General features: G+C 32.5%; 1 protein-coding gene across 3 annotated transcripts in view; it reads right to left on the reverse strand.

Annotated features, from left to right (window-relative positions):
* Positions 1 to 7,259: 7,259 nt before the first annotated feature.
* LOC130902408 (ATP-binding cassette sub-family C member 4-like) overlaps positions 7,260 to 24,988 on the reverse strand; it is a 33,345-nt gene continuing 15,616 nt past the window's right edge. For 2 of the 3 annotated variants that reach the window (XM_057814542.1, XM_057814543.1), the window contains exons 8-18: positions 24,449 to 24,627; positions 22,339 to 22,654; positions 21,329 to 21,466; positions 20,028 to 20,212; positions 16,796 to 17,124; positions 16,505 to 16,735; positions 16,045 to 16,278; positions 14,062 to 14,387; positions 13,556 to 13,801; positions 9,677 to 9,837; positions 7,260 to 7,618 (exon numbers count right to left, since the gene is read on the reverse strand). In XM_057814542.1, coding sequence (XP_057670525.1) covers positions 7,342 to 7,618; positions 9,677 to 9,837; positions 13,556 to 13,801; positions 14,062 to 14,387; positions 16,045 to 16,278; positions 16,505 to 16,735; positions 16,796 to 17,124; positions 20,028 to 20,212; positions 21,329 to 21,466; positions 22,339 to 22,654; positions 24,449 to 24,627 — 2,622 coding nt within the window. In that variant the 3' untranslated portion in view covers positions 7,260 to 7,341. The remainder of the gene's footprint in view (positions 7,619 to 9,676; positions 9,838 to 13,555; positions 13,802 to 14,061; positions 14,388 to 16,044; positions 16,279 to 16,504; positions 16,736 to 16,795; positions 17,125 to 20,027; positions 20,213 to 21,328; positions 21,467 to 22,338; positions 22,655 to 24,448; positions 24,628 to 24,988) is intronic. The other variant, XM_057814541.1, reaches the window with a different exon arrangement.

Genomic DNA, 24,988 nt, shown 5'->3' on the forward strand with positions numbered 1-24,988 from the left:
TTTTTTTATTTTGATACCCTTGTTTTACCTTTTGAAGGAAACATGATTGCGATAAAAGTGGAAAAAATATTAATGCAACTTTATCACCACAGGGTATTTAGAAGATATTCGTTATTTGATTACCATTAAATTCGAATATCCCATTGGCGCTAGTCTTGGGATCGAGTATCGCAAAGCGGTAAGATAATAATAAAAGTTGCGTAACTACTTAACTTACTATATATTCATAAATATAAGCAAAACACTGTATACAAAAATATATAAAAAAGGAAAAACTAAACTCAGTCGCCGTACCGAATCTGTAGGAGCAGCGTAGCTCTACAGACACCTTGATGTACGAGAACTGTTCCCTTAGCTGACCCGAAAACGTCTCGATTGGGTTAGTGTAAGTATGTTGATTTTTTTTTAAAACGTTACAGATATATCGTAGACGATTAATTCAATTGTATGCTATTAAGACATTGAAAAAGTTTCAATAGAAAGCAGACTTGGAATTCCCAAAATAAGGTAACTTGGAATGCCCTGGGTCGTGTAACGGTCAGCCAGGAGTGGAAGGACTATTTTTTTTGTTGAGGAAGATATACCGGGAATTATGAACCTCTATTAAGTATTTTTGAATGCAAGGGCACATGGTGTGTTCACCACAGTCTCATTAGCTGACAGGGAATCACTTGGTACAATTAATTTCATTTGTCTTGAAGTTTTTAGAAAAGTATAATCAGGTTCACGGTATCACTTTAACTGTCGTTCGAAAATGATGTTTAATCCTTATGAGTAACGTAATTGACAAGTTACTCAAGCTTTGAGTTTTTTTAGTTTTTGGCTTTTCGGCATCAAAATAGCTTATTGGTATCATATTTAGAGTAACATCCGTGTGATTGTATACAATGTTAATCATTGCTCAATAACAATTAGGAAACAATAGAGAGCTATACAACATGAAATATTATGAAAAAATTATAGGTTTTTGTGGGTGAAGTTTTATATTATAAATTTCTACTGATAATAGATGAATATATTTTTGTGTTTAAGCTACAATGTAAAATATTTAAAATCTTCAATAGCTGGAGAATGAAACAGCAGCTTCGGCAAAGATGCACGTTGTTTAGTCCAGAGAATGGTAAACTGATTTTACATTTACACAACTAAAATGATATAGAGAAGTGCATGGAAGTTACATACACAATTCTCAGAGGGGATTGGACTTTCTATACTAGCTGCAAATTAAAACTATTTTTTATCGTGCTCATTATTCGAAGAAGAAAAAACTGTAGAAAATTAATATTCGAATATACATTCATATTTTAAATTATATTTTTCTGTCGAATACGTTGAATTTCACCCATTTAAATAATAAAAAAATATTAAGGACTGTACTGATAAGCAGTGACCGCTAGAATATACAACTAAGTCAAGCTTTAATTAACTCCTTTGAACAAAATATCTCTGATACAGATAATATAAATACTGGAAATAAAACTATAAATTGTAATGATGCTTTTGAAGGTGGTTTGGAGATAATGGGCCCCTCTATGTGCGCCTCATCTTGTCTCATGCTGTTTGCATTCACCTTCGCAGAGTCTACCTAACGAGTAGTAATAGCAACATTTTTGGCTACACTAAGATTGGGCTCTTGTATGAATTCTGTATTGACGAACAATAACAAAATTGAAAATGATGACAAACCTTGTCGAATTTCAGGTAGGTAACCAATTACTCATTGATGTTCAACTTTTCTAATTGGATTTAAGACCGAATATTTTATGCCAGATTCTTCCAATCTATGCACTGACTGAAATATAAAGTTAAATAAAATCATTTTTGCACAATTCATCATGCTCTATATAAAACTAATGTTATTTCATCGTTAAAATAATTCTACCATTCACAAAATTACAATTATTTCATAAATTATCAACATTTTACTCACCAAGGTCACCAGAAGAGCATGTACGGAGTCTTTGGACTCGGTTATAACCCATTTGAAATAATAAGATGTAGTGGCATGCTTTGTACGACATTTTTTGTGTAAAATCTACTCTTCGTTTTGGAATAAAACTAGTTAAAAGTTAATCAATATTGACCATTCATAAAAGAAACAAAATCTCATCAATTAACTATAAACCGTGTTTTTATTTTTGTGTAACAATAATGTATTTGTCAAATTTGTATGAATGAAGAGTTTGGTATCGAATATAAGAAATATTAGAAGAATCTATCCAAGTTGATACGGTGATTAGATTTAACAGATTATAGGATTAGGAGAACTTTTATGAAAAATTGGAGCATCAATTATCTCACATATTAATTGAGAATCCTGCATTATCATCTCCCAATAATCAGAAAAGTAATTCAATTCTCATTAAAATTTCATTTTTGTACTGTCCCTATAGAATTCCTACTTTCACTTGATATATATTTTAGTGAAATTGTAGCTGACGTAATTGGAAACGATATTATTTCTTTTACCAAGCCTTTTAAGTCAATATGCTATTAGAAGATTACCACAATAAACTAGAAAGGTAGGTATATCAGAAAATAATATCAATTATAGTAAGACGCTTTGGTTTGTAACCAGTCGCAAAGTATTCAGTCCTTTATATTCATGATAATGATGGTATTAAAAAGAATCAACACGGCTTATGCTGCTACAATTTCAGGTAATTATACATTCCATAAACAATATCTGAATCCTTTACTCTACTAATTTAGAGAATAGTATTTTAAACAGCTAGACAGATTGAAAGGACAGTTACGTTAATTGGTTTTGGTATTAACCATCTGTTCTCTCTTTGTTCATTTTTATAAGATTCTCAAAATAGTGCTTCTAGTTCTTGCAGATAGCAAATTATCGGAATTTTGTATGAATTTTCCTGTTAATATCTTGTAACAATTATGATAAAAACGATTAGTTCCCATTTTCTTGCGGCGATTTCATAAAAAACCAACAACTTATTGAAGGATTTGGAATTGAATGGGCTGGCTAAAATTCTCCAGAATTAATTATCACGGGTTCCATCTCGTGTATGATTCCAACTAATTATCTTCGCCTTTTTCACATTTTCTATTGCTCGTTTTCAATTTTGCGAACCATTCATTTCATATACCGTACATCACAATTAAATCCTTTCCATCTGACCTGTTCAATATTATTTCGTATATTTTAAATACCTTCGCAGAAAATCTTTCTAACTAGGTTGCTCTGTGAGTTGTCTAACCCTATTTTATTCACAGTACAGTCTGCGTTAATCTAGGTCTCATTTAAATATCTTCTGTTTGTCATTTATTATGGTTTCTAATTTGAAGCAGATTTTCATATAGCCAAGTTACTGGGTATTTTTTGAGAATAAATATTTTTCCACTCAAAGTTCAATTCTTTTACCATTATGTACAAGAATATGGTCAGTATTTCATTCTTAAAAAAAAACTATGTATGATCCTCCAAATTGAAGTTTTCAGAAAAATCTAACGGTTCGCGACTAGAAAGTAATCCGTTATTTTTAAATTATCTTAATATTTCACAAACCACACTAACTAAGGCTCCTATGAAGAGCTGTTATTGAACAACTCTTTGCCAAGAAAAAAAAACCAAGTATCTTACACGAAACGTTAATTTTCCGATTATAGACTTGAAATTTCATTGATAGAAAATGTGATTTGAATAATTAAGAAATAAGGTATCCAATTTCAGAAGTCAATAGAGGCGGCAAAAGATGAATAGCCTACAGGCGGCAAAACAGTAAATCCGCCACTACTTCACGTACTTACTTGTTGTTTAACTAAATTTCTGATATCTATGATTTGTTTCAGCTAACGTCCTTTTCATTTCCTTGGGAACCGTCATAACTTGGACATCGCCCGTATTACCTCAACTTAAAAATGGAACAGCTAACATTTTTAACGAAACAATAACATACGAAAAACTGTCATTGATAGTTACTCTACCAACCGTCGGAGCATCTATAAGTGGATACATATTTACTTCTCTTGCAAATTATTTTGGGAGAAAAATTACTGTATTATCCTTGGGATTCCCGTATTTAATTCCTTATTTAATAATGGGTTTATCCAATAACATATACATGTATTATACAGCACGATTTATTTTGGGAATAGCAGTTGGTGGTACATTTTCAGTAGTGCCAATTTATGCAGTAGAAATGTCTAATAAATTCAACAGAGTAACTCTAAGCTCAATAGCGGGTGTGATGATTTGTGGGGGAATCTTATTTACTTATTTATCTGGACTTTTATTAACCATTCAACAGTTTAATTTACTGTTAGGAATTTTTCCCCTTCTTTTTTTTATTTCATTTACAACGTTTGGAGAGGAAACTGTGTATTTCCATTTATTAAAAAAACAGGATAGTTTAGCCAGACAAGCTTTACAGAAAATTAGAAATGAGAATGAAAACGTAGATAATGAATTTGCTGAGATTAAAAACATCATTAGAGAACAGAGGAAGTATAATAAAAAATATATTTTGAAAAATGGTATGTTTATTAGGAAGTTTTTATCGGTTGCAGGGCTATTTATTTTTCAACAGCTAACTGGTATAAATGCTCTTCTAATGCTTAGTGAAACTATTTTTACCATGACCAATATAGATATGGATTCTTCTGTGTGCTCGATAATCTTCGGAACATTTCAATTTATCGGAAGTTTTATAACTCCTTGTTTAGGGGCTAGGTTTGGTAGAAAAATTTTATTAATGATATCATCTATTTTAATGTCGATATTCTTAACATGTCTGGGTATATATTGTTTTTCAATTGATTCAGGAGTTATAATGCATTCTTTAGACCTCCTACCAATTTTTTTTCTGAGCTCCTTTATTGTAAGTTATCAAATAGGCTTTGGGTCTATTCCTTTCGTGATATTTTCTGAGGTTTTTCCATGGAGAATCAAGTCTCTTTGTGTTTCATTTATTTGTACAATATATTGGGTATCTGTGTTCACAATAGTGAATTATTTTAGTTTCTTTATAAATCATTTAGGATTGGGATTTTGTTTTTTCATTTTATCTATGTTCTGCTTAATTTCTGTTATATTTGTACATTTTTGTATTGTGGAAACTAACGGAAAAACTATGGAGGAGATTCAAAATGCTTGGATTGAGCAAGACACTTGATTTTGAAATTTTTATTTCAATAATTATATTAGAATATATCACGTGAAATTGTTCAACCAATAAATAATAATTCTTACCACTTAAGAATGGTAAAAATTTTTCATTAAAATAGAGTATGGAGAGAAAGTTGGTAGAAATATTTTTTTTAAGAGATATACATATATTTTCGTGTTTTAAAAACGAATCAATAAAAGTAATAAACTAACAATATAATATAAACTATAAGTTACATTTTACATCAAATTATTCTGCTTTGAATCCTTTAAGTTATTCATCAGCAGATATTTGAGGAACTTTTATTTAAAATCGAGGTATTCAAAAAAATAATTCAAAAAAATTCAAGTAATACTGGAACTGCAATGGCTCTTTCACGATTTGACGTGAAAAACTTTGTATATTTCACTATATGTCAATAAAAGTTCCAGTGAATTGTAGGATTTAATCAAGATAACTTCAACATTATTGAATCTTCATTTTAATAAGATTCCTGGTAATGAGCATTGTATCCAAAATATTTCACTTTTACAAGGTATTATTCCAAAAATGACAAGTAGAGCTATAGAATTTCAATTCGAGAGATGCTACTTAAATCTTGAGATAGACAAATGAAAACAAATATTCACCACTGGATACGGCTTTATTATTTTTCAAAATATTCTTCATTAAGATCAATACGCTTTCGCATGCAATTGAACCAATTGTCGAAGCATTTTTTCCATTCCGATTGAAGTACATCCAAAACATATGACTTGAACGCATCAACCACTTCTTCAGGTGACGTTAACATCGCCGCAGCTTTTTTTTTATTTGCAGAAATAACAAGAAATCATTGAGTGCCAAATGAAGACTGGACGGCGGTTAACCCATCAATTCAATGACTGATTAAAAACGTTTTTGCTTGAACTGATGTAGAGATCTCGCATTTTTTTTTTGGTGGAGAATGAGTAGTCTTCTCCGATTAGTATTCATTATTTTTACGAACACTTCTAGTAACTTTTGTTGAATTAGGCTGTTTTGAAAGACACTTACAATCGATTTCTATTTTGTTTCGGGTTCATATGTATAGATACATGATTCGTCACCGGTAATGATCTTATCGACGTATTTTGAAGTACCGCAATTGAATTTTCAAATTACATGGTATCCAACGCGAACAAATGTTTTTGACAGCCAAATGTTCATCAGTTTACGCACAGCATGGATGTTTTTTAGCACGGTAGGCTATTTTGGACAACTTTCACGAAATCCATCCTGTAGCGAAGTGCGACCATGATTGATTTCAGAAACATGTTGGCTCGAAATTCCAAGAACCTCCAGGCTTAACTCTAGCTAGTGCTATGCATGTATATTCAAGAGGAAAATAATATCAAGTCTTTACAGAGAGCCGACAACTTTTAGTAAAATTTATCGAATGAAAAGTTAAAATATAATTTACACCTACATTTGTAGGCATATGAAAATTGTTCAAGCATTATTGTAATAAATGTTTATGTGAATAAGTATATTTAATAATTTCCTCTATCATGATCAAAACGCACATGGATTTGTTCCTAATGTACTGTCACTAATCCAAATTGTCTTCTATATCCAAGGCGATCAAATTACGGAAAAAACACTTAACTAATTTTCACTTATTCTCAAATTGTTTCATGGAGTATTGGAAAAAAAACTAAATCATGGAAGTTGAATATTGTGACCCAATAAGAATTAGATTTTTATAATAAGCAGGTTTCAGTTTTTTCAGTTTTGGAGCTATAAGCTTTGAAAAATTGTGTAAAAATTTAGCGAACTTAATTATTATAGCACGATTCAAAGAGTCTTTGCCAACAGGCTATGACAAAAACTTTATTTCCATGAAATTTTCACCGTATAATTCCATGATAGCATAAGAAATTATTAGTAAAGTATCAAATCATGATCTAAAAATTTTATTTTTCATTAGTAGCTGAAAGGCTTCAAATTTCGGAAATCAAGATGTTGGCAATTCTTGTTTAGTCTAGTACAGTAACAAAATTTATTAATTCCTGAATTATCGTAGTTTGACGTAAGCAAGAGCTCTAGAACATCCTAAAGGATGAATTTGAGATTTGACTATTCGAAACCTATTAAAGAAAAAGAGAATAAAACCAGTATGTGATGATTTTATTTGACATATTTCACAAGACTTCGTCTCTATATACACTAAATTATGATTACTGATAATTATTAGTTATTCTTTTTTATCCGAGAACTTTCGTCTGTAATGATCTTCAGCTATAGTTCTTAATGATTGTTCCGTAGCTGGTCCAGTTTCTGCTAACATTTTTGTAAAGTATCCGTTCGGATTTTTCAATAGAATGTGTGGGTGATCAAATTCAACAGATCGTCCGGCATCCATTACCAGAACTTTGTCGGAATCCATTATTGTATTTAATCTATGAGCTATTGTTATGACCGTACAATGTCTAAAGTTCCTGCGAATGGTTTTTTGAATCAGAGCATCGGTACTAAAAAATTATAATAAAATTAATAATGGGTGTACTGATGATTTGAACCAGAGATCAAAATAAGTAACTTTAGATGTAACGTCTGATATAACTGTTATATATAGCGATACTGTTATATATTTGAAACTATCATTAAACTAATAAGTAAGAGGAACAGAAAAATATCTTTTAGCACAGCCTCTTTGAGCTCTATAATTTATCCAATGTTTCTGCAATTTTTCCCTTTCTTTTCCTTTCCTTCCAAAAATTATTTTTGTCGAAGTGATCAATATATGTACTTGTTTGCATAATTTCATCATAGAAGTTAATTATCTTCCCAGCCAAGCCATTTCTTAAATTTTGTAACAAGAATTAGTCGTTCGAAACTAAATCCGAAGGAGAGGGAGGATAAGTGGAATATTTTATGGATATTTCCCATAGCAAATGCATATGTGTACACCCTTCCATTGTAATGAAGCAAACGAATTTTTTTCTTGGCGGTTAATATGTTTCAAAATAGAATTTATGAAATAAGTAAAGATAATGCCCTCATTGATTATTTTACCCTTTTTAAGTGAGTCAATTTGGATTTTACCACGTGCACTTAAAAAAAATTTTCTATAACTTTATACATCGACAAACCACGTCGATTCAACCCAAAAAACTCACGGTTGTTACAACTATGATGTGTTGTATTGGATCCATGTTTTTTTCCAGGGTTATAAAATAGAGCAAATATTTCTCCATATCACACTTAAAAACTGCAAATACTCTTGTGAATCTATCATGTGCTTGCGTTCGTGATCGATTGTGAGCAAACGCCAAACCTTGAAGACATCTTTACCATACCCAAGTTAACGCTCAAAATTTGAATCAACGATCCATGTAAGATGTCTATAGCTTTCACAATCTCTAACATTTCTATTTTTCGAGAACCCAACACAATATGGTAGATTAAAATCACAACAATATGCAGTAAACCACATTTTTACTTCCAAAATTTATAGAGCAAAGATCCCGTAATATTTCTTTCTCTTAGTTTAAGCGATGGTTTCTCATCGTATGTTCAATGAGCACACAAACTTTATTTTTTTTCTCAAAGCCAGATGTAGTCTGACTGTGACAAGTTTTGACAGGAATGAAATAACTTTTGATAGAAGCACTATTGAGGTAAACTCAAGTTATTTTTTGGTACTAATAAAAACAACATATAATCGTAATATGAACGTACTCATCAAAGATACAAAAGAAGATATAGTAACAAATGGAGATGATATCATGGAAACATGGAGATTAAATCCTTAGAAATAAAGGATATAAACGAGACAAAAAACAAAAAGACCACAGGACAAGTAGGATTAACAGATACCCAAACAACAAAAGATGTTCAAAACAAATACAACAGGCAATACAAAAACTGACTAGAGAAAGTACCAGGAATAGACCAAATAACGACAGACGTGATTAGAATGGTAGAAAGAGAAATAACAGAAACACTAAAAAACATATTGAATAAAATGTATGACACAGGAGAAGAGCCAAAAGATTGGCAAGTGAATATGATCATACCAAAATACAAGAAAAGAGACACAAGAAACTGTAACTGTTATGAAGGAATCACATTACTAAGTACACAAAAGAAATTAAGATAGTAGGGATAATCGGGTAATAAGATGGCAGAAAATTAAGCAAAAGACACCGGACAGGAGAGAATAGAAATTGCTGTGGAAAAAGGAGCCCACGCAATGACTCCATTCCAGCATGCCTTAGACCTGAAACGGAAAAAAGGCGTCAGGATTAAATAAATAAATTCAAGTTGCGGACATATGAACATCCTTAGAATCAATGAGGGTTGAAGACCTACCAAAATCACAAGATTGAAAATTATTCGGAAATATATGATATATTCAAACTACCGTATATAGCATGCTTGAATAAGATAAGTTTATTGTCTTTTTCCGCTTATTTATGGATAGCTTTTGTTGAAAGCTGCTTATCCGTTTAGCGTCACTTTTTGATTATTCATACAAAATATCAGCCGATTTTCTACAATGAATTATATGATAAAAATTCAATTACTTAGGGTCAACGTTCGCTGTTGCTTCATCCAAAACTAAAATTTTGTTGTTTCTCACTATAGCTCTTGCAAGGCACATCAACTGCCTCTGTCCTGTGCTAAAATTAGATCCACCTTCTCTGATTTCTGTTTCGAGATTACCTATTGAGTTTTTCATTTCAACCTAAAACATATTTTACGTTTACATAAATCGAATAGATAATAAGAAAACTTGTATAATAAAACGGCATTTTATTTCAATGAACTAAATATATTTTTTGTGCCCATTATATCACTGGGTTTATTTTAATTAATATTTTTGATGTTATTTTCGTTTGAAATTGTAACTGATTGACACATTTTAACTTATAACTCTGTCAAACTGTCTATATCCATGGTCGTTCAAAGCATCAAAGTTGAAACTTTTATTATTTCAAAGCCAGCTGGTGTTTTAGCTGTAATACCATATTTCTTTGTGATAGGTTATACAGTGTGAACATTTGGATTATATTGAAATAGTCAGCAATTTCGAAAATAATAGATTGTTTTACGAATAATGTTACAAAATTTATAATACATCATGAAAGAGTAGCTCCATTGGGTTTTGAGGCCCGCTCCAAACTCCACGAGCCTACACGCAGGAACCCGGATTCGAGAGTGAGGACGGTACGCTCGTGTTCCCTCGTCTCTCTGTCGCTTCTTTGAATATAGTTCTTCCAATATCAATTACATAAATACATTTCTATTGCCGACAGCCGAAGCTGTTGGAAGGCGTATGTACACAATTTCTTTGAAATATTCCTGCTAGACAGTCTGCGGTAAGCAGTGGCTTGGCTTGGTGAGATTTATTTAATTCATAAATTTATTTGAATAAATAAAAGTATGGCGTTCTTTTGACCATGGGCGAATGAAAACAATGAAATTGCACAGTGTAGTGAGAATAAAGATAGGTATGAATTTAATAATAAAAATTTAGATATACAAACACAGCAAGTTATTTTGAATATATTTGAATGTTTAAAAAAGGAAAATATTCAGCAATCTGATAATGCAATCATAATAAGAATTGCTGGATTAACTAAAGTAAAAAAAATTTCATTCATCGAGTAGTCACGAAAAGGGTTGCTGTTGATCATTCACAGAACCGAAAAACATGTAAAGAAAAACTTAAATCAGTTGACAAAGCTACTCAAGATATTATACGTAGGACAATTTATAGTTTATATAAGGAGAACAAGTTTGCAACATTAGAAGTAATACAGCAAAAGTTATCCAGAATAAAATAATACCAGTTTAGAAAAATTGCGTCAGCATGTGATTGTGATTTTAAGCACAAAAAACTGAATAAAGGGTTGGCAATAACCGAATCGTCAAGGAAAGTTCGATAGCGACAAGATTATTTGCATCAGATAACAGACTACTGAAGTACTAATAGGCGAATGGGGTAAAAAAAGGGCTCAGTCCACGTCTGATACCCTGCTTAAGCCAAACTTCCTCACAGGCAGGTACATTTTACTCGTCTATTTACGTTTTATAATTTAATATTCAGTTGTAGTAAGTTAACAAGGTATAATAGTGATTTTTTTCTAAGTTCCAAGTAGGACTACAATTAATTGCATCTGTCGCTTATAATGCTGTCCAATTTATAATGATTTGATTGCCTTTTAACGAATACTTTCTCGCATAAGATATACATATTCTTAGAAGTATTTATAAAAATAATAAATAAAGTTTTTTGGTCGCGAGTTAAGAGACGGAAGAACGTGAGGCGAGGTAATCAACCACACTCTCGCGTTTGCTCAACTTTATGTTGGCTGCTGCATAGTAACGACATAATGTGTGAAATTTTCAATCATAGTGGAGTAAATTAACGATTTGTACATAACTTTCATGAAATTACACCTAATGAAAGCGATTATTTGGAATCCAAAAAAGCAAGTATAAAAATACAGTGAATGTCTCGTAGGATGAATAGAGAGAATTGAATGTAGGTGATCGCAACGTACTCTTTCGGTGTATTGACTTGATTCACCACCTTCTCCATTTTGCCTTTATATTTTTTAGTTAGTTTATATAAACGCAAGTCATTATAATATTGGTAGGCACTTAAGATTGTGCAGTTACTTGAATCATTTCCATATTATGGTAGTCGAAGCGGACAACTAAGAAAATAGACAGAGTGCTTACGCCTCTGTTCGCTAAGATTCGTATCGATAGATAAGAGAGTCTGGAGCTTCGGTGGGTTGATGGGGACAGTGAAGACATATTATCAGAGTGGCAAATACTTAAAAACCTTCTAAGGGTTTAATAGTATGAATAGAAATTTCGATACAAATGTATGCTGAATAGGCCGAGTTTGGATCCAACATCACGGCCACTCTCATGTGGCTGCACTGTCTCAATGAAGCTGAATCTGGAACGGGCTTAAGGATTATGTCTAGTTGATAGTGAATAACCGATTATTTTCGATTGATCGAATTGTATCTGCCATATAATAAATGGACCGATAATAATGTACCAATCAATATAAAACAATTATTGTGAATATTTTATGAAATATTGTTATTTGTTGAAGAGCTATATTGTTAGTACATTGCAAGCATTTTTTCTCTCATTTTCTATCATATTGAGATGAAGTTTATTCTTCAACTTTAGGTGGATACTCTGTTGAAGTATGACTTGTCGTAGTTCTTGTAAGTTGACTCCACATTCTGTCAAATTGCTCACAGCGGAATGGCAATTGAATACTTTCACCCTCATGATATCAATCCCAATATTCTGTACGTCTAAATGTGTTATTTTAACCATTTAGATGCAGTGGTAGGGTTTTTGCTATACTGGACTGTTATGGCTTATAAATTTACTATGAAGTTTTTTGAGATATTCTACTAAATATAAGTTTGCTTCATATAGTCAAGTCACAGGAACTCTAAGACAGATATTTGATAGAACTTCTTTTATTAGACATTCGGTGAGTATTCTCCATAGTTTTCCAAAATCCCGATGATAACTTCAGTTTTCAGAGCTGCAGAGCAAGATTTTCGTTCCTTTGGTGGCACTTGTAGCTTTCTTTTTTTGTCCTCTGTGCGTTTCTGGCAAAATTAGGAACTATAACTTTAATAGGTCCATTTTTTTACTAAAATCTTGAAATACTTTTTCTGCTGATGTTCCACCGAAATATTCCAAACCATTTTAACGACTTCTCCTTATAATCGGTGCCATTAGCTCGCGTCTTAGCGGGAGCCTAGAATACCACATGTATTCGTTTGAAGTCTCCTCAAGAGCTTCATAATTTCTATCCTTACAGAATGCTGCCAAGTGCATTCTGCATTTTCAGCATGTTCAGAGGCGTTAAAAATTCAATAGATTTATTAATTTCTAAACTTGAAAGTATTACAAAGCGATTTATTGCGATTTTAAGACGTTTGAAATTAAATCTCCTTATATGACGTGTTATAGAAGCAATTATAATAATATAACGCTCAATATAAACACTAAATTGTAAGTTGCAAATTGATCTCTAATTTGTACAACCAAATCATTAATCTTGTTATGATTTTTTGCACTATTATTTCACCTAAATTGAATGACCAAGTAGTACATTTCTAATATGTGCATATATTTAAATTGTATATGAATAAACGATCAATAGGGTCGGGTACCTAATGTAGTATGACTAGTGTTTGGAACTGGGTTTGCTTATACTTGAAACAACTTGAAATCTAGTGAAAATCGTTGTTCTACAAAGTATAATTTGAAATATTTTATGATTGACTGATTAAGATGAAATTCAGTGTAATTTTGCCGAATGTACGTCATGATTTGATAGTTATATTTGATATGGATATAATCGAAATAAAATTTATTATTTTCTTTCAATATAAATTTTCTGATGTACTTACGTGCTCTAACGCTTCCCATATTTGCCCGTCTGTAACTGTTCCAAAAGGATCTAGATTATATCTGACTGTTGCGGAGAACAGAACTGGCTCTTGAGGTATTATAGAAATTTTACATCTCAGCTCGGAAAGTTTGACTTCTGATGTTTCTACATCGTCTATGAATATGTATCCTTCTATAGGCGACAATCTGAACAGGGCTGATATCAGGGAGGATTTTCCCGCACCAGTTCTTCCAACAACACCTATCTAAAATTATTATTAATAAGATAAAAACTGGATATCAGGAAAAAGTTAAGGGGTATGGTAAAGAGGATGAAATAGATATACTAGCATCACTTTCTGTATTTTTTTCCTATTGTTTATTTATTTATTTTCTGTGAATTAAAGCTCAAACTGCAAAATTTATACCCTGTTGTTTAGATTTCAGCAATTTTTTATATTGCATTAAGAATCTGCTAGTTATTAGTTAGGTAATTATCTGAATTTAAATGAGCACCAATACTCACTTTTTCTCCTGCTTCAAATGTTAAACTCAAATTTTTTAATACTGGTGGTTTTTCCAAAGTGTACCGCAAATAAACATTTCTAAATCTGATTTCACCAGAATGCGGCCATTCTTTATTAAGAGTTTTGAATGTAGCAAACAAATTTTTAGCTGAGAGAGTTCTATTTTCTTCAGTTTCCCTTTCCAAATTGGCATACTGAAGAACTCTTTCTACGCTAGTCATGTTATTGGCAACTTCAGCTGTCTGTCGAACTCCTAGCTGAAGCATTCCCGTTAATATAAGACATTGTGATAAAACTAGACCAACGTTGCCAGTTGTCTCGATAGCTGAAAGTGGAATAATAGAGGTGTATTTCTGAGTGTTGACTATGAATAAAAAAATATTCTAAGCACTAGGGATGAATGAAAGTAACGTAATTCTGTGTTTTGTTTTTTTCTTGTTTTTCAAATGAAGCACCATTTAATTCGAAAAAATTAATTTTGGTTGATCATATTACTATCACATCATAAGGTGTTCTTTAACAATAAGTCATCTAAAATTTTGCAGGTTTGTTGGTACAAATACTCGTTTTTGGTGGTTTGAAGGAAATGCTACTTAAGCGGTAATTTAAACAATCAAGACTGAAGAAGTAGTAGGAAATATTTGAATGAATTAATGAAGAAGGACTAGAATGAAACATATTATACAGAGATTGGCATAAGTCAGGCAACGCTCTCGAAACATCGGCAAGTATCGTTGCGGGAGGACCATACTTTTTTGAGAGTCATGTGACAGGCCAAAGTTATCTGAAAATAATCGAAAATTTACGTGGGCAAATGAATAACGATCCAACAATCGCGAACCCTCCTTATTTCATGCATGCTGGAGCTTCGCCGCACAACGTGTTTTGTGTGCGGGAGAATCCCAATGTTCATTTTGGCAGACAAGGTTTCTTTGAGTAGCCTGCACGGTCATGTGACACCCCGTGATTTCTCCCTGTGGCGCTTTCTGAAGGACCGCGTTTTTGCAAGAGGACCATGGACCCTTCTCGACCTCCCAAATGCAATTTTTTTTGTACTATCAACAGCAATCAGAAATACATTTTCTATGAGCTATTCTGTTAGCTATGGACCTATAGGTTGGTCTTATTTGAGATCAATTGGCCAGCTTCGTTTCACTCTTTTGTTGTTTGATTCTAGGGTTAGTGGCTGTAGTAGTAGATTGGGATGGCTGTCCAGTTTAAGGTAGTGGCTACGGCTTCTTTTTTGGACTGTCTCTTGTATTGTTGGTATACGAAGGTCATGATGGATCAATTTGTTTGTGAAATACCATGGTACATTCACTAGTGATCCAAGGATTTTAGATTGTCCTCGTTGTATGAGAGCAATACTAGATTTGCTGGTACATCCCCATAATTCTATTCCGTATGTCCAGATGAGCATGTTGACTACCTTATATATTAAGTTTTTATTCTGAAGTGAGACTGGCGATCTTCTTCCGAGTAGTTAAAATAGTTCCCGGACTTTAGGTTGATTTTATTCCGTTGCTTGGCTCGGTGCGTCCTCCAATTGAGTGTAATCCCAGGTGTTTGACACAAGAAGAGGTATCACTAAGATGTTAATAGTAACTGGAGAACATTAGTTTTTTCTAAAGGTAAATGTTATGTGCTGGGATTTGTTTTCGTTAATTTTTATTCTCCATTTTTCGAGCCATGCTTCGATCTGGTATAAGTGGTCTTGGAGATTGACAGAAGCTATTATTGGATCCTCATGTATAGCCAGTATCACTGTGTCATCAGCAAATGTACCTGTCATGGTGTAGTTTGTAAATGCATCAAATTGAACACTTTTTTCGAATCCCTTCTAAAATATTTTTAATACATTGTTGCGACCGACCTCTGTATGGGAAAAAGGAGAGATACAAAATAGCCACATAATTGTCAAATTGACATTCATGATACGAATATATAATTTACAATCAATTCTTATTTTGCTGTATACTTACAGGAACTTTCTACAATAAGAAACTGGTAGGTTACTATAGCTATGAAAAGCGTACTTATACAATCTAAATAAAATCCAAAACTTTCACAGGAAGCTAAATATAAATACCAAGTGGCTGAATGGCGATCCACGAGAAATTCGAATTCGTTAATCACCATTTCTTCACATTTTCTAGATCTTATTGTTACCATACCATCTAAAGTGGCCATTAAATGTGAAAAAACTGGAGCACGATCTAAAAATAATAATAGAATTCAACAATCGGTTAATAGAAGCATATTCAATCAAATTTCGTTATATTTTATGAAAATGATGAAAGCGAATATTCACGGAATTATTGTTTAGAAAAATTAATAGCTGTAAGTTGTTTCGTTTTAAAAACTGCTATTGACAGTGAAAGTTTGCCGCATTTGTTTCAAATGTTTGTATATAAATGTATTAATTGGATAGCTTTCACTTACTTACTCCCTCCAATCTTTTAATGTCTTGACTAGTTTTTAAAAATACGATTCTAAAATAGTAGAAGAGTACACCTAAAACTAAAGCTGGTACTATCATCCATGGTATTTTTATAAATACTAATATCAAAATTCCCAATAAAACTAGAAATATTTGAACTGCATCCAACAGAGCTCTCGGTAAAAGTTCATCAATGATTCCCATATCGTTTGAAAACCTACTGAGAATTCTTCCTAAAATGGATTGAGAACATAAATAATCTTCAATTTGAAAAGAAGAAAATATCCCCTAACCTGATGGATTAGTATCGAAGAATCTCATGGGGGCTTCGAGTACATTTCCGAACATCCTTTTATGTAAATTTCTCGACGCATTCATGATAATTCTGTAGAAATTGAGAGAACGCAATGGTGTGAAAAATAAAGCTAACGCTATTGTTATCGAATAAATGATAATATACATATTCCGAGTAATTGATGTTTCTTCATGTTTGGGAAGTGCTTCAGAATTTACAACTGTATAATTATATTTCGAGTAGTTTGTTATTGAACTGTCATTTGCTATTACTATATTTTGTGTAAGGTTATGTGATAAACTAGCCACTTCACTTTCTTCATTCACCCTAAAAAATATCAAAGCATTATTTCGCCAGTCATTGAAGTGATTCAGCATTACAAACAAAACATCAAAAAATAATCAACCGTCGCGACGTCAAAATATTATTTTATTGAAACATTATAATTGATTGTATTGTTTGGTACTCATCTACTGATATAGACCGTGAAGCTTGTCCTGTTCGGATTTGTTAATCGAATCTGAAGTTTAGTGAATGCATTTCCTAAAAGGCAGCTATTACTTTCTATTTTTTTGTTTGTTAACAATTAGAAATTTCCAGTAAATCGAAAATTCTGAGAAGTAAGATAGTATCTAACAGTAAGTAAATAATTTCATATCGTGTCATGAATTAAAATTAATTATAAAATAATGGTTAGTGAATTGTTTAGTTTAAGTGTTATTGTATAAATAAATTACAGTAAGATACATCGTACATATGAATTGTCCCCCGCGGTATTGTAATACAAAACTACTTGAGTAAATAAGAAGAGCTTTACTGTGTTATCGACATAAGACAATTATAGTAAGATATTTTGGAAAGTGGTTTTCATTTTTTAATTGATCCAGTCACTCTAAGCCTTATAGCAAACGTCTTCACTCTTTGAATAAAACTTTACTTTCATAACTTTTGAAATCAAAGCGCTTATTCTGTACAAAAAATTAGCAGTAACAGCTGTTAATTTTCAAGATAGATGCTATTCTGCATGGTTTTAATGTTGCGATGTAAAATAATAACATTTTCGCTGTTAAACTCACGTCGATCAAAACAATCAACTTTAGGAGTATGTTAGCTAGAAGTTGATTTGTAAATTTTGGGAAAAAGAATGGAAATGAATAATATCAACTGAGTTTTGGCATAGAGATTACATATGAGACAGTACAGAACAATGAAATATTGGAAGTTGATGCCGATCGATGGGCTAAACGTCAATTTGAACAAGATCTACATAATTTCCTCCACTAGGAAGAAAAATGTCATCCTCAAGCCCATCAAGCTAGACGGACAAGTAATCAAGACGAAAACAGAGGGGAACTATCTGGGACTCATACTGGATAGTACACTTCTCTGGAACGAACATGAAAAAGAGATAATCACCAAAGCCACAAAAGCTCTGAGGGTATGCTGAAACTTTGCAGGAAGGAATTGGGACTGTAACCGAATGATCCTAAATTGGATGTACGTGGCAATTGTGAGACCAATGATCATATGTGGGGCAGGGGTTTGGTTAGGTTAGGTTAGGTTCGGTACTAGAACTAGTCTGAATACCATAAGAAACAATCTCTCAAAGGTACAAAGACTGGCTTGCCTACATAGTGCTCTCTCTACATAGTACTGGAAAGCGTAGCAGAGAAAATATCACTTAGAATGTTAAGAAACGGAATCATCAGAAAAAACCCGTTCTTAAATAATGTCCGAAAAAGTTCAGCTTTCAGAAAAACTATAAAAGCAAATGGGATGAAAACACCATACAAGAAATGGACAGAAATGCTTTCAAATGGTATACGGACGGATCAAAAAGAGCTGGCGGAACTGGAATAGGATTGTAGAGGGGCCCAGAACCAAACACTCCGAGAGCCTGGGCACCGCACGAAGCATTTTTCAAACATAAATCTATGCAACTGATAAATCTTCTCAGTTCAATCTAGAAAGAAACAATCACAAACAGGAGATCATCATCCTGTCCGATAGTTACACAGCTTCATGGGACTCGAAAGCTTCTGTGTTATCAGCTACAGAGCAATGGAAAAAGCACTAGAAAAGAAGGTAGATAGGAACAAAACCAATTATTGGAACAGCCTACAGGGGCTGAGACAGACAAAGACTCTTCTGGGAAACCATAACCAGAGTAGATCTGCTGAATGTATCAACCTAAGTGAGAACAGATAATGCGGCATGCAAATTTTGTTGCACAGAGGACGAAGCCTCTATCCAAATTCTCTCGAAGTATGATACACTAAGGAATTCCAGAGTACTTCACCTGCGAGCGCTTGATATAGAAAACGAAGATCTCTGGCAATTAAAGCCATCCCACATTCTAGAGTTTCTACAAGGAGTGGAATTAATGGATCAGTTATAAACACTGGGATCTCCAGTATCACAGCAAGAAAAGGAGACACAATAGATCCTTTGGATCGTAGTGTTTACGAGACCCTAAATCTTTATATATGTTACTGTGAATGTCTGAAATGCAGTATATGTTAAGATACTCTGATGCCTGTTAATATCCACTAAGGTAGTTGGTGAATGACCGTTACTTATCCTTTTCATGACGATTTCGGTCATTCACCGATGACTGTTATCATAGACCACGACGACTTGGTCAATGTTCATTATGACCAAAATAATGATGCCTACTGATTGATATAGAGAAATAATGATGTGTGGAAACAGAAGTTCTAGGCCAGTATATGACTAATGAAGTCACACATTTTTACAATAAATAAAATCCTAAATAGATGCAAATTGTTTATCAATCGAAATCATTAAAACAACCTACCTATACTAGGTATAGGTAGGTAAATTAGGTTAGGTTAGGTTAGGTTAGGTTGAGTTGAAGAAAAATAGCCTTTTCGTTACATGTGTTAAAACAAAATAGCGCAGCGACGCATTTACGACTGTCAGTGAGTGAAGCAGCGTATATTGAAGAGAGAACAGTATATATGACGTTCTCGCTTTTCGAACAAACACTGGCGCTTGTTAACATTCACGCAAATTGTAAATCGCCGAATCCGATTCAAGTTTAAATTGAAAACAGTTCTCGAATTACACCATCGAAATTGGTGATTGCCGACATACACTGGTGCATCTTAACATTCACTAATATTGGAGATTCACAGTAACATATAGATATACATATGAACTGAACAGTTCATATAATGATTGGAGCTGGAAATAATTTGTGTTCTTACCATTGTGTTAACCAAAGATCTCCAGCATTTGAAGCTACTTGTGCAAGAATAAATAGTAGACACATGATTAAAAATCCTGTAAGACTTGTTCCATATCCGAAGTACTTTGCGTATGTTGAGAATGGTATTGCTCCGGTATTCATAGCTTCAGCGTTATGTTCAGCTTTTTCATCGGTTCTTATTATCTTAAATGAAATCATTTTAATTACAACTGGATCAACGTTGATAAATAACAATCTCAACTACTTAGAAATGATGAATATGAAATTATTATTTGAATCTATTTCAATGAATAAGAGAAAATATTTTCATTCATGGGAGGATTTTCGAATATCACAATCATGATCTCATTGGTTTTTTAAATTAACTGAATCTTCCAAATGCTTTGTTACTAATGAAGTAAAAGAAGACAGAGACTCGCTCTCAAGCTACACATTTTAGATCGCAAAACAAAATAAAATAGTGAACCGAAGACAGGGTGATAGTAACTGTTAGTGTATGATTAACTACCGGAAATTTGTATTGCTTTGTATGTTGGTATTTTTCTATAACTTTTTACATCTTAGACCTTTTTATATGCTTTTGATATTATATGCTATTGATAAACAATATTTTAATAAATACCGAAATAGGTCGAAACGTAGAATTGTTACATATTATTCATTGGTATTTTGATATTTGTTTATGTGTTTTATGAATTTCAAGTTTTCTTTGAATGCTGGAGAAATGAGGGCATCTGACCATGTAACTATCTCTATAAAATGGGAGAAATTCGCAAAGGACTGACACAACCACTCATAAAGCTGGTCTTGAAAGTTTATGGAGGTTTTCAAGCATAAAAATGTAAATAACGCCATAGTAACCCTTATATGAAGGGATACTTTGAATTCGAGAGAAAAGTAGCTTAAACTTTTCATTAAAACAACTGACTATTATTATGAGAATATCAACGCAGTGGCTTCACTCCAAGGTGTCGAAGATAAATCTATTCTAGTCACATCAAAATCATACTAACAAACAAAAAACAATTATATGCCATAAAATCAGTTATTATTCATGTTGAGATCGATATTAGTTTCAATAATATAGAAAATTCCATATAAAAAAACATAAATCTTTTCAATTAAGTACAATAAAATAAATCGTATGTTGTATTCGTTGAGTATAAAACGTGGTAGTGATAGAACACAACCCAATCAATGTATCTGTGTACTGATAAAAGTTTCTAAGTGTTTTATCTGTTTTTTATTATATATATATATATATATATATATATATATATATATATATTGTTAACTTACTTCACCAACATCTATCGAATGTGAGTATCTACGAACAAGATCTTTGTGCTGAACTTCTATCTCTTCTTCATTTTTTGCCAACTGATTTAAATATTTTTCTGATATGTCATTATAAGATCCTACTTTCACAATTTTACCCTAAAATGAATTAACATTTTTATTCACTTTTGTATAATCAATGTATCTTTTGAATTTGCAAGTTATTCAATGCATATCCAAATAAAATTGAGTACTTGTGTCAAATTCCACCACCAATAGTAAATTTATTTATATTATATCGATAGATGTTTTTCCTATCCTATCCTGTACCTAGTATTAGAGAAATGTCTAGATGTGAATTGAAAGATAAGTCTTTATTCACACAGCGATAAATTTAAACATTAACGCCTAGGAGTTCATAAAACCTTGTCTAACAGGTCAACAGGTGAGTATGATGCGAGGTGCAAAGGTTTTAAGGCGTGCGGCATTATTTTGAATAATTCTCATCAAAGACAAATTGATTGTATGCCTCAATGTACATTGCATATTTATCATTATATGCTGACGACTTATCTGAAGTTACACCCATTTTTGGAACGTGAGTCAAAGGGTCATCATCCGATAAAGTATAAAATAACTCCTAAGAAGCCAATACATTTATATGATAAGCGTCAGTTTTTACATAATCTTTCCAGACTAGCACATTGCAATTTACAACTGATAAAAGTTTGTGAAAAACTATGATGGATGGAGTTACCGAGAAGTATGTATTGGTTGCACATGTTAGGAGTTGAAAAATGTGTAGGGGAATCTTCTAAAGAAGCAATAGGATTCATATTTACCTACTAGGAGTATCAACTTGGATGTTGGTAGCTTAATACTACATCCAAGTTAAAATTAATCAATTTTTTTACTTTGTTAATTATGTGATAAATGTTATTTTCGGTATCATACAATAGAGAGACGAACAAAATTAAAAGGAGAAAAAAATTGCCTATCTCTTTACTTCATCCACGATTAGAAATACTTACTTGGTCCATTACAACAATTACGTCAGCATCTTCTAAAAATTGTAACTGATGAGTAACTAGAATAGTCGTCTTAGTTCCCAAATAACCTTTAATACATCTTTCAAAAAGATGTTTTGCTACCCTCGTATCTACCGCCGATAACGGATCGTCAAGTAAATATATATCAGCACTAGCGTAAACTGCTCTCGCTAAATTTAATCTGGCTCTTTGGCCTCCGCTAAGAGACACCCCTCTTTCCTCTACCAAGGTATTGTCTCCAAATTGAAATTGGTTGAAATCCGTTTCCAGGGCACATACCCGCACCACCTCATCGTATCTATAAAGATAAAATTGTCGAAATAAGTAAATACAATTTTAGATCTACTCCTATTGATTGATTTAACTGCTTTCGAGAAATTATTAAATAATATGAATTATAATAATTCACACAATTCTAAAGAAACATATGTGCCAAAAAATTCGAAGAGCACCAAACTATTAGCCTAATGAGCTCTTTCTCAAAGTCATCTATCGTAATGTATATAAAAGCTACAAGAAGATATAATAAATACACAGTTCGTCCTCAGAAATGGTTTCGGCACAAGGGAGGCTTGTTTGCCTACAATGCCTCAATGCAGCGATGTTTAGATGTCAATTCAAATTTTTACGTCTGTTGTATCGATTATAATAAGGTATTTAATAAAGTGACGCAAAAAGTATTAATAAAAGCAGATAATAACCAAATTGTGGCTGAATCTATCTGCGTCTGTTCGCATTAAGTCACAACTAACTTATGCAAGGAAAAATAAGCGAGGAATCAGACAGGAGTTTATTCTTTACCCACTCCTTCTCATTATCTACTCATAGGGAAGCAAACCCCTCGAAAATGATGTCGGCCTCATTAGACTTGACAGCACTCCACTGAACAATTTGCGCTATGCAGACGACACTTCTAATCGAAAACATGCAAAATGGACAAAATATGTTGATATTATCACAAAAGTTAGTCGATACTATTGACAGACACTAAGGTTAAAAAGACCAATTGTATTATTGTCTTCAAAACTGAAGCGCCCATTGAATAACGATTCGTGGAAGGCGTAAGACTGGAAAGAGTCGAGAAGTTCAGAAATAAGGATTCAAATTAAAGAAGCCCGTGCAACTTCAATGATTTCTTTCTATATTAATAAACAGAATGAGTAATTAAAACTGTAGTTTTTATAACGTCATAACTAACTACTACAATTTGTCTGAAATTTGTCTGAAGTTTAGTATTCATATTACTCATTTGATAACATAACTCATTTGATGAATTTCAGAACAACGTACAACATATCGAACCTTCACTCAAATAGTATCATAAGTCAAAAAAACAAACTATCGAGTAATAAGCGGTTGAAATTAATTCTACTAGCTTTATTTCTCAATTTTCGGGTGATCACTCAAAAACCAACAAAGTTACTGCAATGACAACTATTTACTTGACATAATTTGAGGTAAGATTTTCAAGTTTTCTAGCACGAATAATACAATAAAAGAGATTTGGTAATTTTTTGTGGTATGACACTATTTGAGCGGAGGTGCGATATATTGTAAGAATATTAATGAATGTATTTTTGTACTTCTAGCTTAAGTACAAAGGTGGGTCCACATCTGACATAAATTTCATGTGTTGTAATAACGATGCAGCGCAAAAATGAGGTGATTCATAATATATTTTTTCCTTAATTTTAATTCAGTCATTAGGTAGTACTGAAAATGCTGAAAGAAGTACAACAAAGAGAAAGAAAAACCAAAAAAACAGGAAATTTCCCTCCCGAATTAGCGTGACGGCAGTTAGTACGTCCACATATACATCACTATGTGCCCCAAGTCATTTGATATTCATTGACTGCCGGTTAACGTGAGTCATGTGTAACAATAAAATTTTGTGTAGACAATGTACGCGTCACTACGTCTACATTTAACATGTGCGTCGCAAAAAAATTTTGCCGGATAATACGCAACACAAAAATTTGTGTGAGATCTAAGCCCGGCTTAAGAGACATATTTTGAATAATCTAGAATTTGATCAATTTTGTCGATAATTAATCATAATATTTACGTATCAATTACGTATTGTATAACTCACTTCTCCTTAATGTAAGGCTTGCCAAACAATATATTATCTCTAACAGTTGAAACGAACAACCAAGGCTCTTGTGAAGCGTAAGATATTGTTCCGGATATTTTTACTTTGCCACTTTTTATAGGAAGTTCGCCTAGTAGCATATGAAGTAAGGAACTTTTTCCACTTCCAACGCTTCCTACCTAAAATTAATGATTTTCAGTTATGTCGTATTATTAGTTATCACTAAATGAACGTAGTAAACATTAACATGAAAAACATATCGATGAATGATTACTAAAATTAACAATAAATGTCACTCGGAAAAAATAGTCGTGGTCTTCTATCCAAGATACTATAATTAGTGTTATAATATGTGTCATTATTGTTTTAATTCACGGTAGATTTCTCTATTGAATATTTTTTCAAAAAACTTCGATTCTATACTCAAGTGACAAGATTTAAAAAATTACTTAAGTTGTAAAAATTGTACCGAGTTACAGTTTGATAACATTCATATGACAAATGCTGTTCCTCAACTTTATGAGCAATCAGAGCTGCAAA

The sequence above is a fragment of the Diorhabda carinulata genome, chromosome X, assembly GCF_026250575.1.
Source record: "Diorhabda carinulata isolate Delta chromosome X, icDioCari1.1, whole genome shotgun sequence".
In the NCBI taxonomy this organism is placed as follows: Eukaryota; Metazoa; Arthropoda; class Insecta; order Coleoptera; family Chrysomelidae; genus Diorhabda; species Diorhabda carinulata.